Source organism: Borostomias antarcticus, assembly GCF_949987555.1.
Source record: "Borostomias antarcticus genome assembly, chromosome: 6".
NCBI lineage: Eukaryota > Metazoa > Chordata > Actinopteri > Stomiiformes > Stomiidae > Borostomias > Borostomias antarcticus.
The window spans coordinates 25103670-25124371 of NC_140239.1; the positions used below are offsets into that span (position 1 = coordinate 25103670).

General features: G+C 42.1%; 2 protein-coding genes across 2 annotated transcripts in view; one reads left to right on the forward strand and one right to left on the reverse strand.

The window, feature by feature from the left end:
* The window catches only part of nt5dc1 (5'-nucleotidase domain containing 1), a gene marked incomplete at its 5' end in the record, with an annotated part of 50722 nt that overhangs the window by 29207 nt on the left and 813 nt on the right, over nucleotides 1-20702 (reverse strand). Inside the window, 4 exons of the mRNA XM_084439380.1 lie at nucleotides 19737-19818; nucleotides 19929-20008; nucleotides 20135-20244; nucleotides 20399-20470. Of these exons, the coding sequence (XP_084295506.1) occupies nucleotides 19737-19818; nucleotides 19929-20008; nucleotides 20135-20244; nucleotides 20399-20470 (344 nt within the window). The remainder of the gene's footprint in view (nucleotides 1-19736; nucleotides 19819-19928; nucleotides 20009-20134; nucleotides 20245-20398; nucleotides 20471-20702) is intronic.
* col10a1b (collagen, type X, alpha 1b) lies at nucleotides 14060-18864 on the forward strand (the record flags this gene model as incomplete). Its single annotated transcript, XM_084439475.1, has 2 exons — nucleotides 14060-14177; nucleotides 17006-18864. 2 exons carry the CDS (start codon nucleotides 14060-14062, stop codon nucleotides 18862-18864), a joined length of 1977 nt encoding a protein of 658 aa, XP_084295601.1.

A 20702-nucleotide genomic window follows, 5' to 3' on the forward strand; every position in this document is an offset into this window, starting at 1 on the left:
AAGCCCATTTCATGCCTAATTGAACTAAGAAGCTCCGATCTGTCAGGTAGGACTGGAACCAGTTGAGGACGGAACCAGTGATACCTACACACTGTTCGAGCCATGTTAACAGGGTCCTTTGGTCCACAGTTTCGAAGGCAGCTGTCAGGTCTAGAAGCACCAGAACAGCTGGATTTTGCCTGAATCAGCAGCTAATCATTAAAAACTGGGGTAACACATGTGTGGGCTGGCCTAAGGGCAGAGACTTTATCAATGAAAAATCTAAGAACATTTTCACAGAGAGTAGGCGATGGCACAATAGGAGATACATCACAGAGATTAATACGAGAATTTAGGACATTAAGGACATTAGGCTCATTCCACAACCGTCTAAACCTGATCTGTTTCTCTCACAGTCCATTTCAACACCAGGTCAACAGAACAGCCTGGTCAGCATGACAAAGTGGCTAATAGTCTTGGTTCACACCACTCTTGCCCAACATATTATATATGATTGTTACTGTTACTACTGTACTTCTGTGACCGTAGCTCAGATGGTCCACTGATGCCATCTAAATACTGTCTTATAAGGTGCTGGCATGTCAGGGACATTCAGGGACATGGTGATGTGTGATCAATCCTCAGGTCACACTGAGGAAAGTAAGATACTCTGTGATCTTGTGTGTGTGTGTGTGTGTGTGTGTGTGTGTGTGTGTGTGTGTGTGTGTGTGTGTGTGTGTGTGTGTGTGTGCGTGTGTGCGTGTGTGTGTGTGTGCGTGCGTGCGTGCGTGCGTGCATGCATGTATGCGTATGTGTGTGTGTGTGTCTTCCTGCATTAGAATATGGTATTGAAATCCCTCATGAGTCCAAAGCCTGGGACTGGGCAGAGCTATGGTGGGGTGGGGTAGGGTGGGGGGGGGCGGTGACTGGAGCACTGCCCAGCACATGTGCGTGTCCCACGACCAACAGCTCTCACACTTCAAAGCACTCCTGACAGAATACACATCGAAAGTTACAGTGCAAATTAAAGCAAAGTGCAGAACCGTTTCACAAACACACACGGGAAATGAGCTAAATGCATGTGCATCCTCATTATCATTTTCTGAATCATCAGAGAAGATATAGGCTTTCAAAACCCAAATAAGCTCTATGGATTTATGTCATCTTAATTACAGTTAATAAACTTGATGGAAATAACACTCCTATGTACAAATAAATGGAACAAATCTCTAAACTGTAATCTCACATGGGTATTTTTTCTCAAGATGCAAGAAGGCCGCCTAATTTAGCACTGAGTATTTTTTCCTGTACCTGTTTGAACCCTGTAAGAAAAACAATTGGAAAATCCACGAAGACTAAGGACTGGCCATTTTCAGAAGACTGACCGCAAATTGCTGCAACGCGTCCCCTGTGACGCATTTTTCAATCTTTTTGGAAAGTGACAGACAGGGAGAATCTTAATTAGTGACCAATGGCAGCACTAATAGTACGGTTCAACTAAACCAAGGGCACGGACTTGTTTTTTTATTTTATTTATTTATATTTTTATATATTTGGTTTGCTCACAAAGTCTATTAAAAGCTATTAAAAGCAAGTGGATCCAAAAATGTCTCTTAAACATACAGTACGTGTCTACATATCCATCAGTGTCTGGACTTAAATGAGCAGCAACGTCTCCCTGAGGTCCACTAAACTGGAGGCATTCTGGGATACAGATGATCTAAGACTGTGGTCGTCTGCCTCTATGGCGATCTGATATCACAGGCATATAAAGGCTAGCCCTGTGACTGAGGTGAGATCCCTTTCAGCATGAACCATGTCTATGTAGGACAACAGTCTCTTTTCAAAAGTTCACAAAGTCAACAATTCTGATTCTATTTGGATACATAGAGATAAATCAAAAGAGGCCAGAGAAAAAGTCTTCTACAAAGGACAATGCAGTTGGGATGGAAAAGGTGGTGGTTTTTGGTCACCGATATGTACTTAACTCTGTGAGAGACCGACGCCAGCTAGTCACTCTCCCATTAAGCAAAAGTGTGGACATTGCAATCTGTTATTATATAAAACCTACATTATATTTAGCAAGGACATTTTAACAAAACAAAAGTTGGGCGCAGAACTGTATTTCAGGATCTGATCTCAAATGAAGTGCATCCTTGAATGAAATTCCTACAAATGTGAAAAATGTAAGTTGCTCCTGCGAGTTTCATGCCAAAGCAAAATATATATATTAAAAAAAAGATAACTCAATATCCTTATCAACATTTCCTTTACCAAGCCTAAAACCTAAATTATATATCATGATATCAACTCTTAGATCTAGGCTTACTAAAAATGCTTCTTACACTCCATTATCTTTAATCCACACTACTGGGAGAAAATTAACATTCCCATTTTAAAACAAGAAAATATCAGGCATTCCCAGTTCACGCCTGGGATGTCAATGTTTAATTTGGCTGCTTTTCCCAACTGAAATCAACAGGACTGGAAACTGCTATTTCTATCTCTATCTCTATCTCACTCACTCACTCACTCACTCACTCACTCACTCACTCACTCACTCACTCACATTATTGGACTTTGTTGAAGTGTTAAAAAACACATGAGTAGCAAGAATAGGCCCACTGTAGTTATGTTTTTAACATATAAAAATGCCACTGCTGAACAACCCTTCTGGTACCTAGAAACATCCAATCAGGGCATGCTTTGCAAGAGCACCAAAACAAATTCGCAAATTCGCTATTAGGGTCTCCACTGAATGTTTAAAATAATAATAATAATAATAATAATTATAATAATAATAATAATAGAAAACCTTTTGGAAGACGACAATTAAGTAGGCTATATTGATAATCTTTGATGAATGATTATTTCTAAGACAATTTTGTGTATAGCAAAATTAATCGTTACAGCCCTATTCAAAGCTTAACAAAATTCACACCCTAAGCCACAAAACTTAATAAGAAAAAATTCCAACCACAGTTAGTGGCACACAACCACTCAGCAAGAATATGAGCATATGAAACACAGCCTTGATGAACTACAGAAGTCCAGCTTGCTTTCATCTCATTCCAACTGACCCAAGTACTGCACGGCAGCAACTGTTTACAGTATATCATATTTCTTGGGTCAAAGGAGTGTACAGTAATGTCCTATACATAATATGGTGAGACTGTTTACATTTTTATTGGGTGTATAAACATGGCATGAGATGTAGACAAAATCAAGTTGGGCTCTCTCTTTGAGATCTAAGTGACAACAGTTAGTCTTAGGCCTGGGCCACACCGCCTAGGCCTACCTCACCTTCATGCACAGGTGAGGTAAGCGGTGTGCCCTGGGCCTTAAAAATAGATGCCTATAAGAACCAGGCAATAGTGCCAAAGCCTGTGCTTGGTATGCTTCAACCTTAAACAGTGAGGTCACTACTTTCCCTCATGTGACCGAAATAACGTGACTGATCCAGTAGCTCTGTCTAGATCCTGGCTCTCCAGGCTGAACTTGGACTTTGAAGTCTCATAGGCACACCATGGCCCCCTAATGGACGCACATCAGTAAAATATTGAGACCCAAAACAAACATGTTAAATTGCCGTTTCTGATCAAATCAACATACACCCCCGCCTCAAAAATAAACCTTGGGCTTGAGCTAACTAACCTGCCAACATTTAGAAGCATGGCCACGTAACTCTTTAATGGCTCTGTGGTCTATTTGGTTTTGTATAGTACAGTATGTGCTTTGACTGTTATTTTTGCACGCAAAACAGACGTTTGGCTTATCTCTGAGCTAGCATGACACAAATTAAAAAAAATAAACAAAACAAACATTTAGAGTGTCAGACATAACAGTGTGTTCCCACCCTTAGGAGAATCGTGCTGAACCTGGAGTCAGATGATATTACCCTTATGTTACCCAGACCCTTATGTAATGTTTTTCATCAATTGTGTTTGTTTGTGTTTCCTTTTGTTACTGTCTATTGTCTGTCTGCACGTTGTTATATTGTAGTGTGTGTCATATATGTAATAAATAAAAAATACAATTATATCTAATAAATACAATTTCAATTAAAGCTGCTTCGCAGCGATGAGGCGGGGCCAGGCAATTTCCGACAAGTTTAGGAGCAATAAGCGAGCGAATAGGAGGACATCAAGAAAGTTGACATTCCAATGTTAATTTTGTACATTCGTATCGTATCGTAAAACATTTGTAAAACATTTTGATGCATTGTAAGCTCGATTTTGATAATTCAACAATCTGGTCAATGAGTTTGTGAATTACAGTCTGAACATCCAGTGGAGCAAGTTGTGTGGTGTTAATTGATTGAAAAATGTGGGATGAGATATGTTTATTCATTTTTACAGGTTTTGTTTGCTTTTCTTCATAATTGAACATTAACTTCAGCAGCTGTGTACTCAGTCAGTTGCCAATCAATCGATTTAGTCATTGTAATCCTCGGCGGGGGCTGGGTAGGGTTGCCAACAGCGATGTCTCCGGAGCTTGCGTTGGATTGTGGGTAATGTCGTTTTCTCTGTATGTAGTGTTGGTTTCAGAGGACAGAATTAAACATATTTTTAAAAATTCAATTTTTGAGTTAAAATTCTGAAATAAATCACACTACATCTTCGATATGTGGTCAATGTTGTCACTTTTTATGAGGATGATCAGACATTGATTTGGCGAGAATTAATAGGAACTGTATACAGAACTGTTTACAGTAAAACCTTTTGATGTGCTGTGGGCTCAATTTTTCATATTTCAATAATCTGTGAGGATCTTTTGGTACGGACCGTCTGAAGATACAGTATATCAATTTTGGTGTCAATTGAACAAAAAATGTGGGAGGAGATAGGTTTGATAGATTTTACAGTTTATGAAGAAATCAGAGTGATGGACTTCAAAATTCCTGCAAGGTCAAAGCATATGAAAGTTTTGTCTCACTTGGGACTACATTCACGTGGTGGTTTTACAGTGATAGCACCTATGGCTGATTTGTTATGATCTTTTTAAAGTTTTAAACTTTAGACTGTTGCTGTAGCGCCAACTTCAGGTTTATTGACCTACAATGCAGGTTGAGGACTTTGGGTATAGTACTGGAGCTTTGTGCAAATTTTGGTGATTTTTTGTCCACGGGAAGTTAGACTTCAGTGGAAGATGGAGAATAATAATAATAAGTAAAACATTTTGATGCATTGTAAGATCAATTTTGATAATTCAATAATCTGGTCAATGAGTTTGTGAATGACAGTTTGAAGATCCAGTGTAGCAACTTTAGTGTTAATTGATTGAAAAATGTGGGTTACAGGTTTTGTTAGCTTTTTTTTCATAATTGAACATTAACTTCAGCAGCTGTGTACTCAGTCAGTTGCCAATCAATCGATTTAGTCATTGTAATCCTCGGCGGGGGTGGGGTAGGGTTGCCAACAGCGATGTCTCAGATTCGTGGAGCTTGCGTTGGATTGTGGGTAACATAGTTTTCTCTGTATGAAGTGTTGGTTTCAGAGGACAGAATTAAACATATTTTAAAAAATTCAATTTTTGAGATAAAATTCTGAAAGAAATCATACTACATCTTGGATATGTGGCCAATGTTGTCACTTTTTATGAGGATGATCAGACATTGATTTGGCGAGAATTAATAGGAACTGTATACAAAACTGTTAACAGTGAAACTTTTTGATGTGCTGTGGGCTCAATTTTTCATATTTCAAAAATCTGTGAGGATCCTTTGGTAAGGACAGTCTGTAGATACAGTATATTAATTTTGGTGTCAATTGAACAAAAAATGTGGGAGGAGATATGTTTGATAGGTTTTACAGTTTATGAATAAATCAGAGTGATGGACTTCAAAATTCCTGCAAGGTCAAAGTGTATGAAAGTTTTGTCTCACTTGGGACTACATTCACGTGGTGGTTTTACAGTGATAGCACCTATGGCTGATTTGTTATGATTTTTTTAAGTTTTAAACTTTAGACTGTTGCTGTAGCGCCACCTTCAGGTTTATTGACCTACAATGCAGGTTGAGGACTTTGGATATAGTACTGGAGCTATGTGCAAATTTTGGTGATTTTTTGTCCATGGGAAGTTAGACTTCAGTGGAAGATGGAGAATAATAATAATCATAATAATAATAATAATAATATAGGCAAATACAATAGGGTTCCGGCAGCTACGCTGCCTGGCCCCTAATTATCACTCTCCTTGCCGCTTTTAAACAAACATGGGCCTACTTAAGGAGCTTTCTAAGAAGGACAATAAGGTGTTGTACAGAGGGCATTTCAAGCTGTTTTATCTGACTTGTGGAATCTGAGTGTGTGGTACTGTACACGTCCTAGCGATACCATCTCCTCAGAGACAGTGGAGATAAACTGTGCCCTTCCTGTATACACCTCAGAATATGCCTCTGAAGAGAGGGGAGGGTAAGAAACTCCAAACAGAATGAACTGCAGATTAAATGTAGCCTAGCCTGGTCAATATATCAGCTCTGTAGACTAATGTAGTCTAGTCACTATACTGTACAATATCAGCTCAGTCTATCACTCTTCCTTGTGTGTTTTAGTAACTTCTTTAGACCATGTCATTTCCCAGCGGTTGTCGCCATGCTGTAAATGTAAACACAGACGGCAAAATCTGCACGCGACTTTCCACTGTCAAATCATCAAGGACATAAAAGTGTGCAACACGGATGACCTCATGGTCCAAGTTTAACATGTGCAAGGCTGTAAAAACATGGAAACAGTTGCTATGTCAACATGCAGTAGTGTATGTGCTGTACATCCTCACTTGGTGTCAAGCAGATTGCAGAGTAAACCATCGCCTTGGAGTCTTTAAAAGGTTCATTAAAGCAAACCGTCACAGACATAAAACCATCATGCTAATTCCCATTTCACAAGCATGCGGTGCCAGTCTTCTGTTAACTGTAGTGAGTGTAGCAATGCCAGAACTCCAACTTAAAAACTAACAAAAAGTTGCAATGGGTGGGCTATAGAGGAATTAATCTATGAAACCAAGCATTTAAAAATGTACTTGAGGATTGCATGTTGACACTGGTGAATTGAAGCTGACCACTGGCTTGAGATAACAAAGCTGAGAAAAACAGTCAACTCTTGGACCAAAAGTAGCTATCCTTGTCAGTTCTGGTCTTTGTCAGTCACAGCTGAAACACAATGAAAACTCTTAGAAGCTCACATACCTAAAAAAAAAAAATCTACTGCAAATTATATTTCTTTACTTTTTTTAAAGGATACAATTGCTAATTGTAAACAAAATTGGCAAAACATGTTAGACACTTTCAGGCAGTCAAAATCATGGGGAGAGCATTCTGCTATTTTAATATACTATATAAACGTACATACATATTTAGATTTTTAATACTATGCTTGAAATGAATTTGCTGATACAAACTAGTCCCCCAATGTGGACTAGCAGGATTGCCAGCAAAACCAAGCACATGTTTGCCAACATCACTCACCCCCGTTTACTGGCACAATTAAGCATTCATTTTCTCCTACCAGCCCCTCCCAATCACTAGTAAAACTGAGGCAAAGTAAGGCATATGCAGACAGACGCAGAACTGCATATCTATAAAATACGACAATACTACAGTTAGATAGTTCTGGCCAAACCAAGCACCTCATGTAGCTTTAATGCAGCTAAAAAAGCTAGCTTGAGGTTGTATGATGACCATCAAAATGTACAAACACTATGAGCCAATACAGAGTCTATATGACAAAGCTGCCTTAGATAAGGCAAATAAGATCAGAGTGGACCCTCAACATCCCCTCTCTTCTGAGTACGAAACCCTTCCCTCGGGAAGAAGGCTGCGTATGGCAAAATCTAAATATAATCGCCTGAAGCTTTCATTTGTCCCAGCCTCTATTAAACTGATAAACTCGAGTAAATAGAGTATGAGTGGACACATCAACACCTTAGCACTTGCACTTTACTGTTTAACTCTAGTGCAATTGGGCAATGTGCAACAGGGCAATGTGCAGTCTAAGTGTTGACTGTTGTTTTTACACGATGCTGCTGTCAATGATGATTGTTGTTCTCGATGGCCTGTTCCTGTTTCCCTACAGGCACAATAAAGTAAAATCAATCAATCAATCAAAGACCCTAATGTGACTTTTATCTATTTTGACTGGTGAGATTTATTGCTCCCGGTGGTAGACGTACTGTAGACAACACTAAGAGAAGAGGTTTGATTCCATGCATAGCTAACTGCCTTTTTTCGCAGGGGCTGTTTCACCATCCAACTGTTGACATCTCCTAAACTGTCCAGTAATAGCTGCTGGACAAATAAAGCACCCATTTTGGGAAGACAGTGGACCTCAAGACTATCTTTAGATGTTCCATACTTCATGCTCCAACGCTGGCCAATCCTGTCCTACAGTATAGTCCGAGAACCTCAAACACCTACAGTAGAATAAACAACACAAGCCAAGCCCCATTTGGCATACTGATTGTTTAAACTGATCTAGGAGATAGCTACTACAGATACAGTATCACCTATAGAATCACAAAGTACTTAAACAAAAATGAGACAAATGCATCACTAAACCAAGCCTAGACGATGCCAACACTCACTCATAATCTGTCTTCTTTCTCAGAAAAAGGTATGTATGTATATAGTAACCATAGTAATCAAACTGGGAGCATTCCTATTCATGAAAAAAAGTGATACCCGCAACCCGGCCCTCATTCATTTTGCCTGACAGACTCTGGGTTTCTATTTTCAAAAAAGATGTGGCGTCTTCCAAACTTCACAAACCTTCCCACCACGTTTGAGAGTGGAGCTCAGGGATTCTTCTCAACCCACACCTAGAATAGAAATCAAACCAAGAGAAACAAAAACCTGCTATGACTGAAACCCAAAGGGGAAATCCACCCATATTCCTTTATGGTCAAAGCTACAGCCCACCAAGAGCATTGGTTTCTGAAGCACCACAAACAAATAATGAGGGCTATCATTGGGACTAAAGATGAAAAAAAAGATGAGAATGTGGACCATGCCCAGGTAAACAGTAGGCAGGCCATAACTGGACTGTTTTAGTGTGTGATACTGTACAGTTGTTCATTGCCAGCCAGCTTCAACTGGTGGTATTAATTCCCCAATGCAGCCCACTAACTCAACCAGTTGTTCAACCATTATCCAGGTGAAATACCACAGTGGATACCACACGGATTTGTAAAGACAGTCCTAAAATGTATGGTTTGTTTACCAACACACAATATGCTGGGATTTTCAATAGTTCTCGTTCCTTTTTTGTGGACCATAATTATTTTCAGAGGAGCGTAATTTGGTAAACATAGGATGTCCTTCCAGAAAATCAAAAACAAACAAGGCATATGGCAAGATGGCGGCTTTGGCTTCCAACACCTTTCTCACCACTAAATTCAACACCGCCCCCACAGCCAGAGGCCCATAGGCTGGCAGTCAGCCTAGCTCCTGCCCTGCCTCACTGCCAGAGGCAGCACTCTGGCGATGGACATACATATATACATATATATACATACCTGTATACAGTAAGATACTGACGGAGCAATCTGATGGATAACGCCGAAATACATGGGGAAAGTAAAGGCTGAATCAAACATTTCAATCAACTTGTAGTTGTCTTTAAATGGACTATGAAAAGATATGCTTAAGATCAAAAATCACGTGTTCAACCATAAAAATGGAAGCAACATGCTTTAATGTGACCATTAATCAAAGGTTTTCTGTACTATCAATATGCCATGCAGCGAGAACAGATGGAACTCAAAGACAATACTAGCACTCCCCCGCAGTTAACTTTTATAGCATGTTGCTTCTTGTAAAAAACTAAGTTAAGTAAGTAATGGAACTATGGTCCATTGGTTCTCGAGCCTAGTGGCCCATAGGACAGGAGCCTATCTCCTGATTCCTTAGCGTGAGGCAACTTCACAAGTACACCCCCTGGACAGGACGCTAGTATATCGCAGGGACTGACAGGAATATGACAGCAATAATCCTTTAAAAACACTGATAAGCTTTAGCTAGGCATTACCCTGGGTTAAATGCACAACACTGCTAAACAAACAATCGAAGTAAGAATGGCTTTAGGGTCACATGCAGTAAAGTGAGAGCATCAGTCTTTAGATAACCATTTGCTGGGATTAGAGTAGTAAGAGTTGTGTAATATTCTTGATTGAAGATGCAGATAGACAGGATTGGTGGACATCCTTGAGAAAAGCCATGGGATTGGCTTGGGCATCCACACAAGCCATTTATTCAGCATGAGTGACTACGGGCTGGAGTTGTGTTGTTGGCGGCAGTCAAAGGGAAAAGTACACGTCTTTAAGGCTCTCCTGTGTTGTGTCCTGCCTACATTGAGATAATCGACTTCAAACAATTCTTGTCATTACCTGGCCCTCAAAGAGAGCTTTAAATTGGAGTAAAATCTGATTTGGAACGGTCCAAGTCTGCAGCGGTCCAAGTTAAGCGGAAAAAAAACAAACTCGGCACTCCTTATTGTAATTCCCTCCTTTCTCAGTTTAGCAGCTTTTCAGTAATTTCTCAATTTAAATACTTAGATTTTTGTCAAAATGACTAAAAAATAAAAGAGTATAGAGAAGGGTACAGTTTGGGTTTCTAGGTTCCTATTTTGAAACACGGTAAGCCTCAGGTTGGTCATGCTTCCGACCGTGATTTCTAGACGTTTGTCTTTGGGTCCCTATAATTGCACCCACACTCCATCCTGGAGGTCTACCATCAGTCCTTCCATTCATGAAGTTGAAAGTGCCTCTTAGTGGCATATTTGGTTTATTAAAACGTTAAATCTGTACCCCAGTCACTTCCCAGCTGAAACAAGCTATCTTTAGCTTCCACCACTTTCCACTCTCCTAACTGGTTTAGTCACATCATCAACCTGCAATTATTCTCTCCTTGCTCTCAGGCAGTGTGGCATCCTCAAATCGCCGGGGACTAAACTAAGACCAGGGATTCTAAACACGGACAAACTTGTCTCATCCAGACTGCGCCACTGGAGGAATATTTGAGGAAACAATCACACCAATGATTCCAAGTACTCAGCCTGCGAGGATAGGGTGAAGGAAAACTAACCTGTACTACATTCCAATTCCAACGCTGACAGATATTCTATAGCACGAATGATGACTGTAATAAAGCATCTCATACTGTATATAATCCAATCGATAGTCTGTGTATGGGTCGCAGTTGTGACTGGATTGTTTGTATTCTCCAATATGCGACTTGCCCTCCTAGCCACCAGTCTACGAAGGTGCCAGTGAGAATGGGCAGGCTGTGATGATAGAGATGTTTTGAAAGACTTTTATTTGCACCCCAGACAAAACCATGACTGGACCGAAACACCCTTTTTCAATTCAATAGAGGCTATAGCTATCACTTAAGCTCAAAACACATCTGCTAGCTATTTATTTGCAAGATGTTATGACACAGTGCTGTTGATGTACTGTATGCTTGTATCTTGAACCAAGATAATGGGGTTACCAGTGGCCTCTTTACCCGTGTTGTGTGACAATCCCAGTCACCAGCATAGTAATTAAAACCAATGAAAGTGATTTAGTCATGTCTGGAAAGGGGCAGCAATGTTACAGGAGCACTAGCTACAAAACAGAAGTTGCGTCAGAGCGTTTCCAGGACCCTCCTATGATTCTTACAAGGCAGTTTGAGGAACACCATATCATTAGAGTGGCGGGGGGGGGGGCTGGTGAGTTTAACAGGTTCAATCAAGACCGAGGAGATGTAACGTGACCATACTGGTCAACTACAAGGGCATAGTCCTTAAAGGAACACTCCGAGGACTGATGCAGAGTTCTTACTACAGTGTACTCATAGATAACGCAACCCATCAAGACATGTTTACACTCAATGGGGCAGTCCGCGCTTATCCTGCACCCTACAAGGTCTTTCCAGGACACATGCATATGCGTCAAGGTATTAATTTACATCAAATGACATAGTATACATTTAGATAGGGGGCACTTAATCCTGACGCACCAAATCTAGGACCCAAATTTAAAAGTCTTGTTATGCCACTGTGCGGTTAGGGTGAGTGCAGCTTTGCGTTTGAGCTCCTGGAGCTTAAAAAGTTGTTAAGTGTTGACTCCACCCCCTGCGACTCTGTCATTTAACTCGGGGGTTTACCGAGGATGCCCGTGGTTCGGTTGGTTTGCAGCTGTGGGCTGTAAAACTTGGGAGAGAGTTCACAATGACCTGTCAAAAAAGAGCAATCTACAGTAGGGCTTTCCAGAACCATGGAAACACATGGCTCGGCAGATTCTGACTCCGCTTCCACCATATACTGTATCTTCTCCAGCTTGGGCTGTCAAAGATTGCAGGTGCACAGCGGTAATATGAACACTACAATAACCTGATATATGGGCAAAGTGAGATGTTGTGGATCAATGACAAATATCCAATAGTAGAGAAATGCACTCACATAGCCTGATAACTAGGACACTCATGTACAAGATATAGGCCTATTTCTATTGCATGTGACTGCAAGACATGACATAAGGTCAGTAACAGCAATGCCATTATTAAGGTGTGGGTATTTCCTTCCAGTACATGAAAAAGTAAATAGAGGCGGCACACTGGAACATGCATCTGGTTTACATTGTGGATGTGCAAGTTCTACTTTTTTGTTCCAGTATTTCCTTCCAGCCTATGGTAACATCAAGAGCAGTTAACAGCACCACAGCGTGACCAAATCCATATTAAAACCAGGCAAATTAGAAAATATTCAAATGATGTTCTATTGACCTTGATATCTAAAGATCCTAGATTGGAGAGATCTGAGAGAAGAGACTAAACGCTGCCACCCGGTGTACAATGTCTACATTGCATTGTGGCTCCTTGACTCACAGGGATAATGTGCCAACTCAACAGGCAGCACTGAGCAACAAGAAAACAGCAAATAACTTTCAAGCCAAGTCTGTAAAAACACAACAATGCAGACCAAACTTCTGTGGACATTTTTGAGGACCAACCGACCAACCAGCCAACCGACTGGCAGAGCGAGCTAGTAGTATAGTTATATTTGAGACAATTCATCCATCTACCACTGAACTACTACTATAACCTGTATTTGAACAGCTTAAACTTTGATAAAGAGGTGATTTCATATACCATTTGACAAAAAACCCAGCAATTAAGATGTAATGTGCAGGAAAGAATGTTCTAGTGGTATGCACACTGCTCTGCCATAAACGTAAAACCCACATACACTGCCGAATGTCAACTAAGACAAAAGTGAAAAATGTCCCCCTAACTGGATGTTAGAAAGTTCCTCTCTGCACCACTCCATTCCGGGTGGGAGGGAGGAGCCCAGAGTAGCGCTAAACACTATGAGAGAGGAGGTCCATCATCCTGAAGTGACAAGCCTTCTATGACCGAGGACACAGCACCCCTCATTAAAGATGACATCAGAGCAGGAGGGGCCTTTTATAGTTAGGAAGACATTGTGTGATGCCAGGGGGCCGCTCCGGTATAAAAACCCAGAGCCCGGCGGCCTGGGCAGCAGCATCAGCTCAGACAGCCAAACAGGATATACGGCGCCGTGCCAGGAAAGCAGCATCCCGACCCCCCACTGTTTTTCGTTGGAGACTGACCCTGCAGGTAGGTGTGCTCTCTCTGGTCTGCTCTCTGGGGAGTAAACGGCCCCCTGCTGCCTGCTTGGTGCTGGGTCTCACTCACAGGGAGGTGGGGAGGGTGGGAGAACGGTTGAGGCGTTGAACTCTGGAGACACACGGACGGTGTCGGGGCCTTGGTTTAGTTCTACTGGAGATGGTTCATCGAGAGGTGACCGTCACATAGGGGAGTGAGTCAGCGGTATTTCAGGAAGTCAGATTGAGTATTAAACTGTAAAGTTTACGGGGCTGTGCCTCCAAATCTGACCAAAACAGATCGCTGGTGCTCACAAGCTTCAGCTGAAAAGATAAACATTGCCTTGTCGCAGTCTAATGTCTCTGTATGCTGTGTTTGACGTCACATGATCCATGACTGAGCAGCAGATACAGTATGTCTGAAAACACTTTGATGTGAGAATGCCTGATTTTTCCTTCCCAGGTTAAGCTTCAGAAGATGGACCTGAGGGTGACAAGCGTTCTCCTCGTCCTCCTGGCCTTGGCCGAGGCAACACCAGACAGATACTACCATGTGCAGAAGCATGCCAAGCATGCCTACCCTACCAAGACCCAGAGTAAGTCTCAACATCTTCACAGCTACTGTAGAAGTCAATGTTTTTTTGTGTTTTTTTTTGGTATAAGTCAATGTTACGTTGATCTCGTCTGTTTACGTTATCTGTCAGACTCAGTGACGGGTCAGCACTGAAGATGATCAGGGGCATCTTCAACTCAATTTCAATCTAGTTGATAATTTGAGATGGAGCTTCAACATCTGAAATTAACATCTCAATGCATTTCCTGAATTCAATTGAATATATAATATACATCATCCCAGGAGTAAAAAAAAAAGTGCCGCTTTTAATTCTGAAAAGTATGAATAATGTACAGAATTTAAAAGACTGATTCCTGAGCATCTTTGCAACGCTAGTCCAACACTACAAGACCATGACTTCCAAAAACCTTTCCTCAAAGGCTGAATGTCATCAAGACGATCACAGCCATGTGCAGGCCTACGAGACAAGGCAATCCTATCTTTCCTGCTGAATGCATGTTACCTTAACAAGTGAACAAGTAACTGAGATGTCTTAATGCAATTCCAATGTTTCTGCTAAAATAGGTGAGGGCAGTCACCTGACCGAAATCAAAACAACTCGTCCAAGAGGAAATTAAATATTTGTAATTAGCAACCTTTTACATCATGCAACAATGCTGGAGGTTATTTCTTGTTGTTTCTGATATGAGAGAGCCAGAGCAATTGTCACTTTGGTATGCCTCATAAAATCAAAGGACCTGCAATTTTGATGGCATCCAACAGGCCTCTCTTTAATAACCACACAGTGCTGCTCCCAAGTCAATCAGTTTGAAGTGAAATATCTCACCTCAGGAAAATACAGTGTAAAGACATTTTTAAAGGCACAGAATTGAAAATGAGTGTCAGTAAATGTTTTGATGTGGTTATGAATGGTCTATGTCCTTCGACATATAAAAATAGAAAACTTGACCACAGTCAACAATAAGAGCTTGGATTCAAAAAACAGATGTTACCACATTGCACTAGGCACACCCAAAAAAAACACTTAGCTGCGTTTAAACTCAGCCCTCCACTTTGAAAAGAAAACAGAGGCGGAGAACAAATTCTCACATTTACACACACACACACACAAACACACACACACACACACACACAAACAAACATGTACCTTTGACTGTTGAGTTTGTGTTTCTTGTTTAGTTCGAAATAAACTTAAACTAAATAACATTTGAAATTGGATAAAAGTGAGGGAGATGTATATCCTCACTCACCAGATAAATCCCACCAAAATCCACCAATCTAAGATCTTTGACCCCAAAAAATAAATGACTGAACAAAAAAGTCCAGTTGAGGAGCAGGTGGCATGAGAGACATGGAACACATTTTTTAGAAACAGATTACACAAGCTACTGTACTACTACATGTACACAACAAAGTGCCAAGGTTCAACTGCAGGCTATACTACTGTCTGACCGTGGGCAGTATTGTCACTTCCGGTTTGTGGGATCTGCCTTGGTTGCCAAACCGTCCAGTTCTGGCACGCACGGCTCCTATGAGGCTTTAAAACATGTTCTTTTATGGCGTTGAAATGACAGCCCTGTCCCTGCATTTTGTTGTCAATGTAGTATGGAGTCACACCATTTGACAACCAAAAACATGGTGCTGGCATCAAAGTGGAATCTCAAATTTGTCTCTTTCCATCCATGATCAGTTCATCAATCCATGAACATTTAGAGAGATAAGATAAAATAATCAGAAGACACATACAGTATTAAGTGGATACCGGTATATATTAAGGTCATGCCAAAATAAATATAATAACATAGTAGTGGGTAGCTTCACAGAAACCTAGCTCTGAAACCTCTATCCACCATTTCCATTTCAACATCCTATCCCAATATGACTCTCATCCGCCTTCTCTTAACCTAACCTCTACTCCCTTTGGGAGTTCACATTAGGTGGCAGAGATGGTCAGGGTGACGCAAAAAAAGTCAACAACTTGCAGACCACAAACAATATACCATGCACTAAAGACAGCTGAAGTAATGACAGGGTCTAGCATTGTGTGGCCAAATTAAACTGAAATAAAAGCCTATGGTAGCTGAATGTCTCAGCAGATATGAACTCCTGGGTTTGCGGGAATATCTCCCCAGACTGCTGGTTCTGCCTGGGAAGAGAATCCCGTCCCCACTGCCTCTCCACATAATCACAGGGAGGGACATCGCTGCCCTGAGATTTAAATCAGGTTGCGGTATTTCAGAGGGAAATACCAACACTGAGGTTACTCAAGGATCAGGGTACCGGTTGAAAGAACAGTGGTTGAAGTAGGGAATGGTGAGAAAACAAAGGGAAAAAAAAGTTATACTGTAGGTGTGGTTACTTTCATACATGATGAATTTCATTTTTCAAGAGAAGAACATCTCAAAATAATGTTCATGCAACGTGGAAATCCTTTAGTACTGTACAAGTACTGTTCTAAACTTGTACTTTGTTACAGGATTCAAAGGGACAGCAACAAAAACAGAGTCGATCAATAGGTGTACCAACTGGTGCATGATAGAATCATTAATCAATACCCATGCAAAATAGGGCACTGATAGCAGATTCAAAGCTTTCCCACATAACAACTAAAATCCATGTGGGGGCATGATCTTTTTCAATCAACCTAAAAGTGAAATATTATAGTTGAAAGCTGAAAAACATTCACTTGTAAATTAAAAAAAGAATGATCAGTCTGAGAATAAATTAAAATAGAATAAGAGGTAATATTATGAACTCGGGGAAAACAAAAGATCTCTTTGGAATGAGAGCCTGAACCAAACTCTGTTTTAATCGTTACTTGACTCTGCAGTAATCATATCCATCTTCCAGCCGTTGCAGGTGAGCCCGGTATTCCGGGAGCCCCAGGTGAGCCAGGACCAATGGGCCCACCAGGACCTCCTGGAACGGGTGGCGTCGGATACACTGGACAACAGGGCCCAGCTGGACAACCTGGACCCCCTGGCTATACTGCAGCCGGGAAGCCTGGAACCCCAGGTGGACCTGGGAAACCAGGTATGGACGGCAAATCTGGTGCGATGGGTCGGGATGGCACACCTGGGGCAATGGGTCCAAGAGGAGCACCGGGCCCTGGTGGAATCCCTGGACCTGCCGGACTCTCTTCCCCGGGGAAACCTGGCGCACACGGCCTGCCTGGAGCAATGGGGCCAAGAGGTGAGCCCGGACTTAAAGGACATCCGGGTATCCCAGGTATGCCTGCCCAGAAGGGAGAGGTGGGATATGGTGTCCCTGGATCCCAGGGAGCGAGAGGACCAGTGGGACCAACGGGCTCATCTGGTCAGCCTGGTCTGCCAGGAGTAGGTAAGCCAGGTGCCCCTGGGTACCCTGGGGACGTTGGAAAGCCTGGTCAACCAGGTAGAGATGGAGCTTCAGGAGCTAATGGTATGCAAGGGCCAAAAGGTCACACAGGGAACCCCGGGGTGGGAGCACCAGGAAAGTCAGGCCAGAACGGTACCCCAGGGATGCCTGGGTCTATGGGAGCTAAAGGTCATCAGGGACCTGCTGGCCAGCCGGGCTCACCTGGCATGCCGGGTATTGGTAAACCAGGTGTTCCCGGGATTCCAGGTGACAGAGGATCTTCGGGTACATCAGGAACCACCGGTCAGAAGGGAGAGCCGGGCCAAATGGGTTTCACTGGTATGCCAGGTTCTGTTGGGCCTACGGGTTCTGCTGGCCCACAGGGTGCCAGAGGTTTCCAGGGAGAGCCAGGTATGCAGGGAGCTAAAGGGGACCTTGGTCTAATGGGGGCTCCGGGGCTAAAGGGGACCAAGGGTGATCAGGGACATCAGGGTTACACGGGGAAATCAGGTACCCCCGGTGCAGGAGGCGCCCCCGGTGCTAGAGGTGCTACTGGACCTCAGGGCAGCAAGGGGGAGGAGGGTTATACTGGCGCTACAGGTATTCCAGGTGCGGCGGGTCCGGGCGGACCAAAGGGACACACAGGAGCCCCTGGAAACCCCGGGCAGAGGGCGGAAAATGGTTTCCCTGGGGCAAGAGGACCAGTGGGGCCTTCAGGCCCAGCTGGCCCATCAGGCCTTAAGGGCCACAAAGGTCACCCAGGGCTACCAGGCCCCGCTGGGTTATCGGCTAAGGGAATCTCTGGTCCCCAGGGTCCACCGGGAGCCCCTGGGGCAAGAGGTAGTAATGGTCTCCCTGGTCCTGTTGGACCTCCAGGCCAACCTGGTCCCCCTGGTGAGATGGTGTACCACCACGAGAAGAGCATGCCCATCAAATCCCAAGAGATTGTGATGCCTCATCACGAGATGATGAAGTCCCCCATGTCTGCCTTTAGTGCTGTTTTGACCAGGGCTTACCCCGCAGCTGGAACCCCCGTTCAGTTCAACCAGATTCTGTACAATGGGGAGCACCACTATGACCCCGACAGTGGCATGTTCACCTGCCAGGTCCCAGGCCTCTACTACTTCTCCTACCACATGCATGTCAATGGTGCCAACGCATTGGTGGCCCTCTACAAAAATGGCGAGCCAGTCATGTTCTCATATGACGAATACAACAAGGGCTTCTTGGATCAGCTCTCTGGCAGCACTGTGCTTATGCTGGAGGCCCATGACACAGTGTACATTCAGGTTCCTGATGAGGAGAGCAATGGCGTATTTGCTGCTGACAATGTCCACTGCTCCTTCTCTGGGTTCCTGATTGCCTCAACGTGATAGCACAGACTAAACCAAACCTCAAAACCTTACAAATATATGAACTACTACAACAAATAGTCCAGTTTAAAACTGTCATTAAGATAGGTTGTAGAATAAGAGAAAACTAAAATTGACAACATTTTCTACAAGTTCATTTGTCTCCATCATATTGAATAACTGCAAAATAAATATATATTTGCTAAAGAAGTGCACAGGGAGAGGCATTCAGGTCATGAGGCATTCAAAGTAATGAATTGATAGGGTTAAATCTAAGAATTCATTGTTTGTGTCCCTATTGTCTCTTTTACGAAATGTGTGTGAAGATTTTTTTTAAGAAAATAAATGGTGCTCTAAAGCTGCCTGTAACATTTACAGCAGATTTCGTGTTTTCATTGTGTTTAATAATGACTGTCTCTGAAAAGTGTTACCTGTAAAATAACTGCAAATGAAATACTTGCTATTTTGTCGATGTCACTCAGATCTCAACATACTTGACAAATAAAAATTGCAGTTAGTGAAACACAAGATGACAAATGTAAAAACATCAATCCCGGAGGATGCAATGTTATGTACAACTTACTGACTGAAACACTTACTGACTGAAACAAAGAATAAAATCTTAGTTCCAAAGATGAAATATTTTGTGGCTTGTTTTATTTACTGACAATGGCCGCGTTTCCCAATAAAGACCCTTCTTAAGGAGCCCTCCTTAAGCAACCCTTTGTATGGGAGTTAAGAAGTACTTTGGAGTCAAGTGCTTCTTAACTCGTTCGGGAAACCCGGCCATTTACTGTTTATCCAATGTTATGGCAGAAATCTATGTTGATGTATAACTACATCCCTACAGTAACTATCACTGTAACTATCACTCTGAGAAAAAAAATGCTTACCTTTAAATGCAGATGTGTTGTAATTGTGATCGATTGCAGCCATCATGTCTTTCCAAAAGTCTGAATTCACCTCATTTCCACGCTGGGAAAAAAACACAAGAAGAAAATATAATATGTAGACTATATATTAAGCATGTAGAAACATATTTCACCCATATTCTTGATACAGCAATGTCTTAAGACATATTTTACCTTGTGCAACATGTCCACAACCCTTCCACAAAGAAGAGCCCCAGGGAGGTCAAAGTAGTTGTCATAGAAATAGTACTTTGCTACAGAAAAACAGAACAAAGGATTTGCACATAAGTTAAACTTTTTTGTCAAAGTTATTTAAAATAAACCTGCATTACAAGAAATCAGCTGACACAACTGATGGATCTTGAAGCGGAAAGACATACTAGATCTTGTGAAGGAGGTATTGAGGCTGTTGAAATGCTTCCATTCCCTTTTGGGACCATAATGTTTGATGATGTCCTCTGTGCTGAGGTCATGGGTCCCATGGGTTGCTCTAATCAAACAAAAACATTTATATCAGGCTTTAATTCGTTGAGCTGCAAGAAGCAAACTGCAGCTGCCAAACCTAAAAATATAAATTCCCCGGCACACAGATGTAATACATATCATCTCAACCAATGTGCTGTATTGTTTAAAGTGAGCAATACCGTAAGACAGTTCCATCTTCTGCTAGCTTAACCAGGTTTCCATCATCGAGGTCCACCACTAAACCTTTAAAACTGAACACAGACAATTTGAGAACATGTGTTATTAACCATTGTTATTAATGATAGTCACCTGCTGTAATGGAGGCAACCATCAATGGGGAACCACTATCCTCAATAATTGCTCATAGAAGATCTAGTCTACTGCTTTATTTTGCATTCAAAGTGATCGCCTTCAAAGTGATAGCCTGTGTGTGTGTGCGTGTGTGTGTGTGTGTGTGTGTGTGTCTGTGTGTGTGTGTGTGTG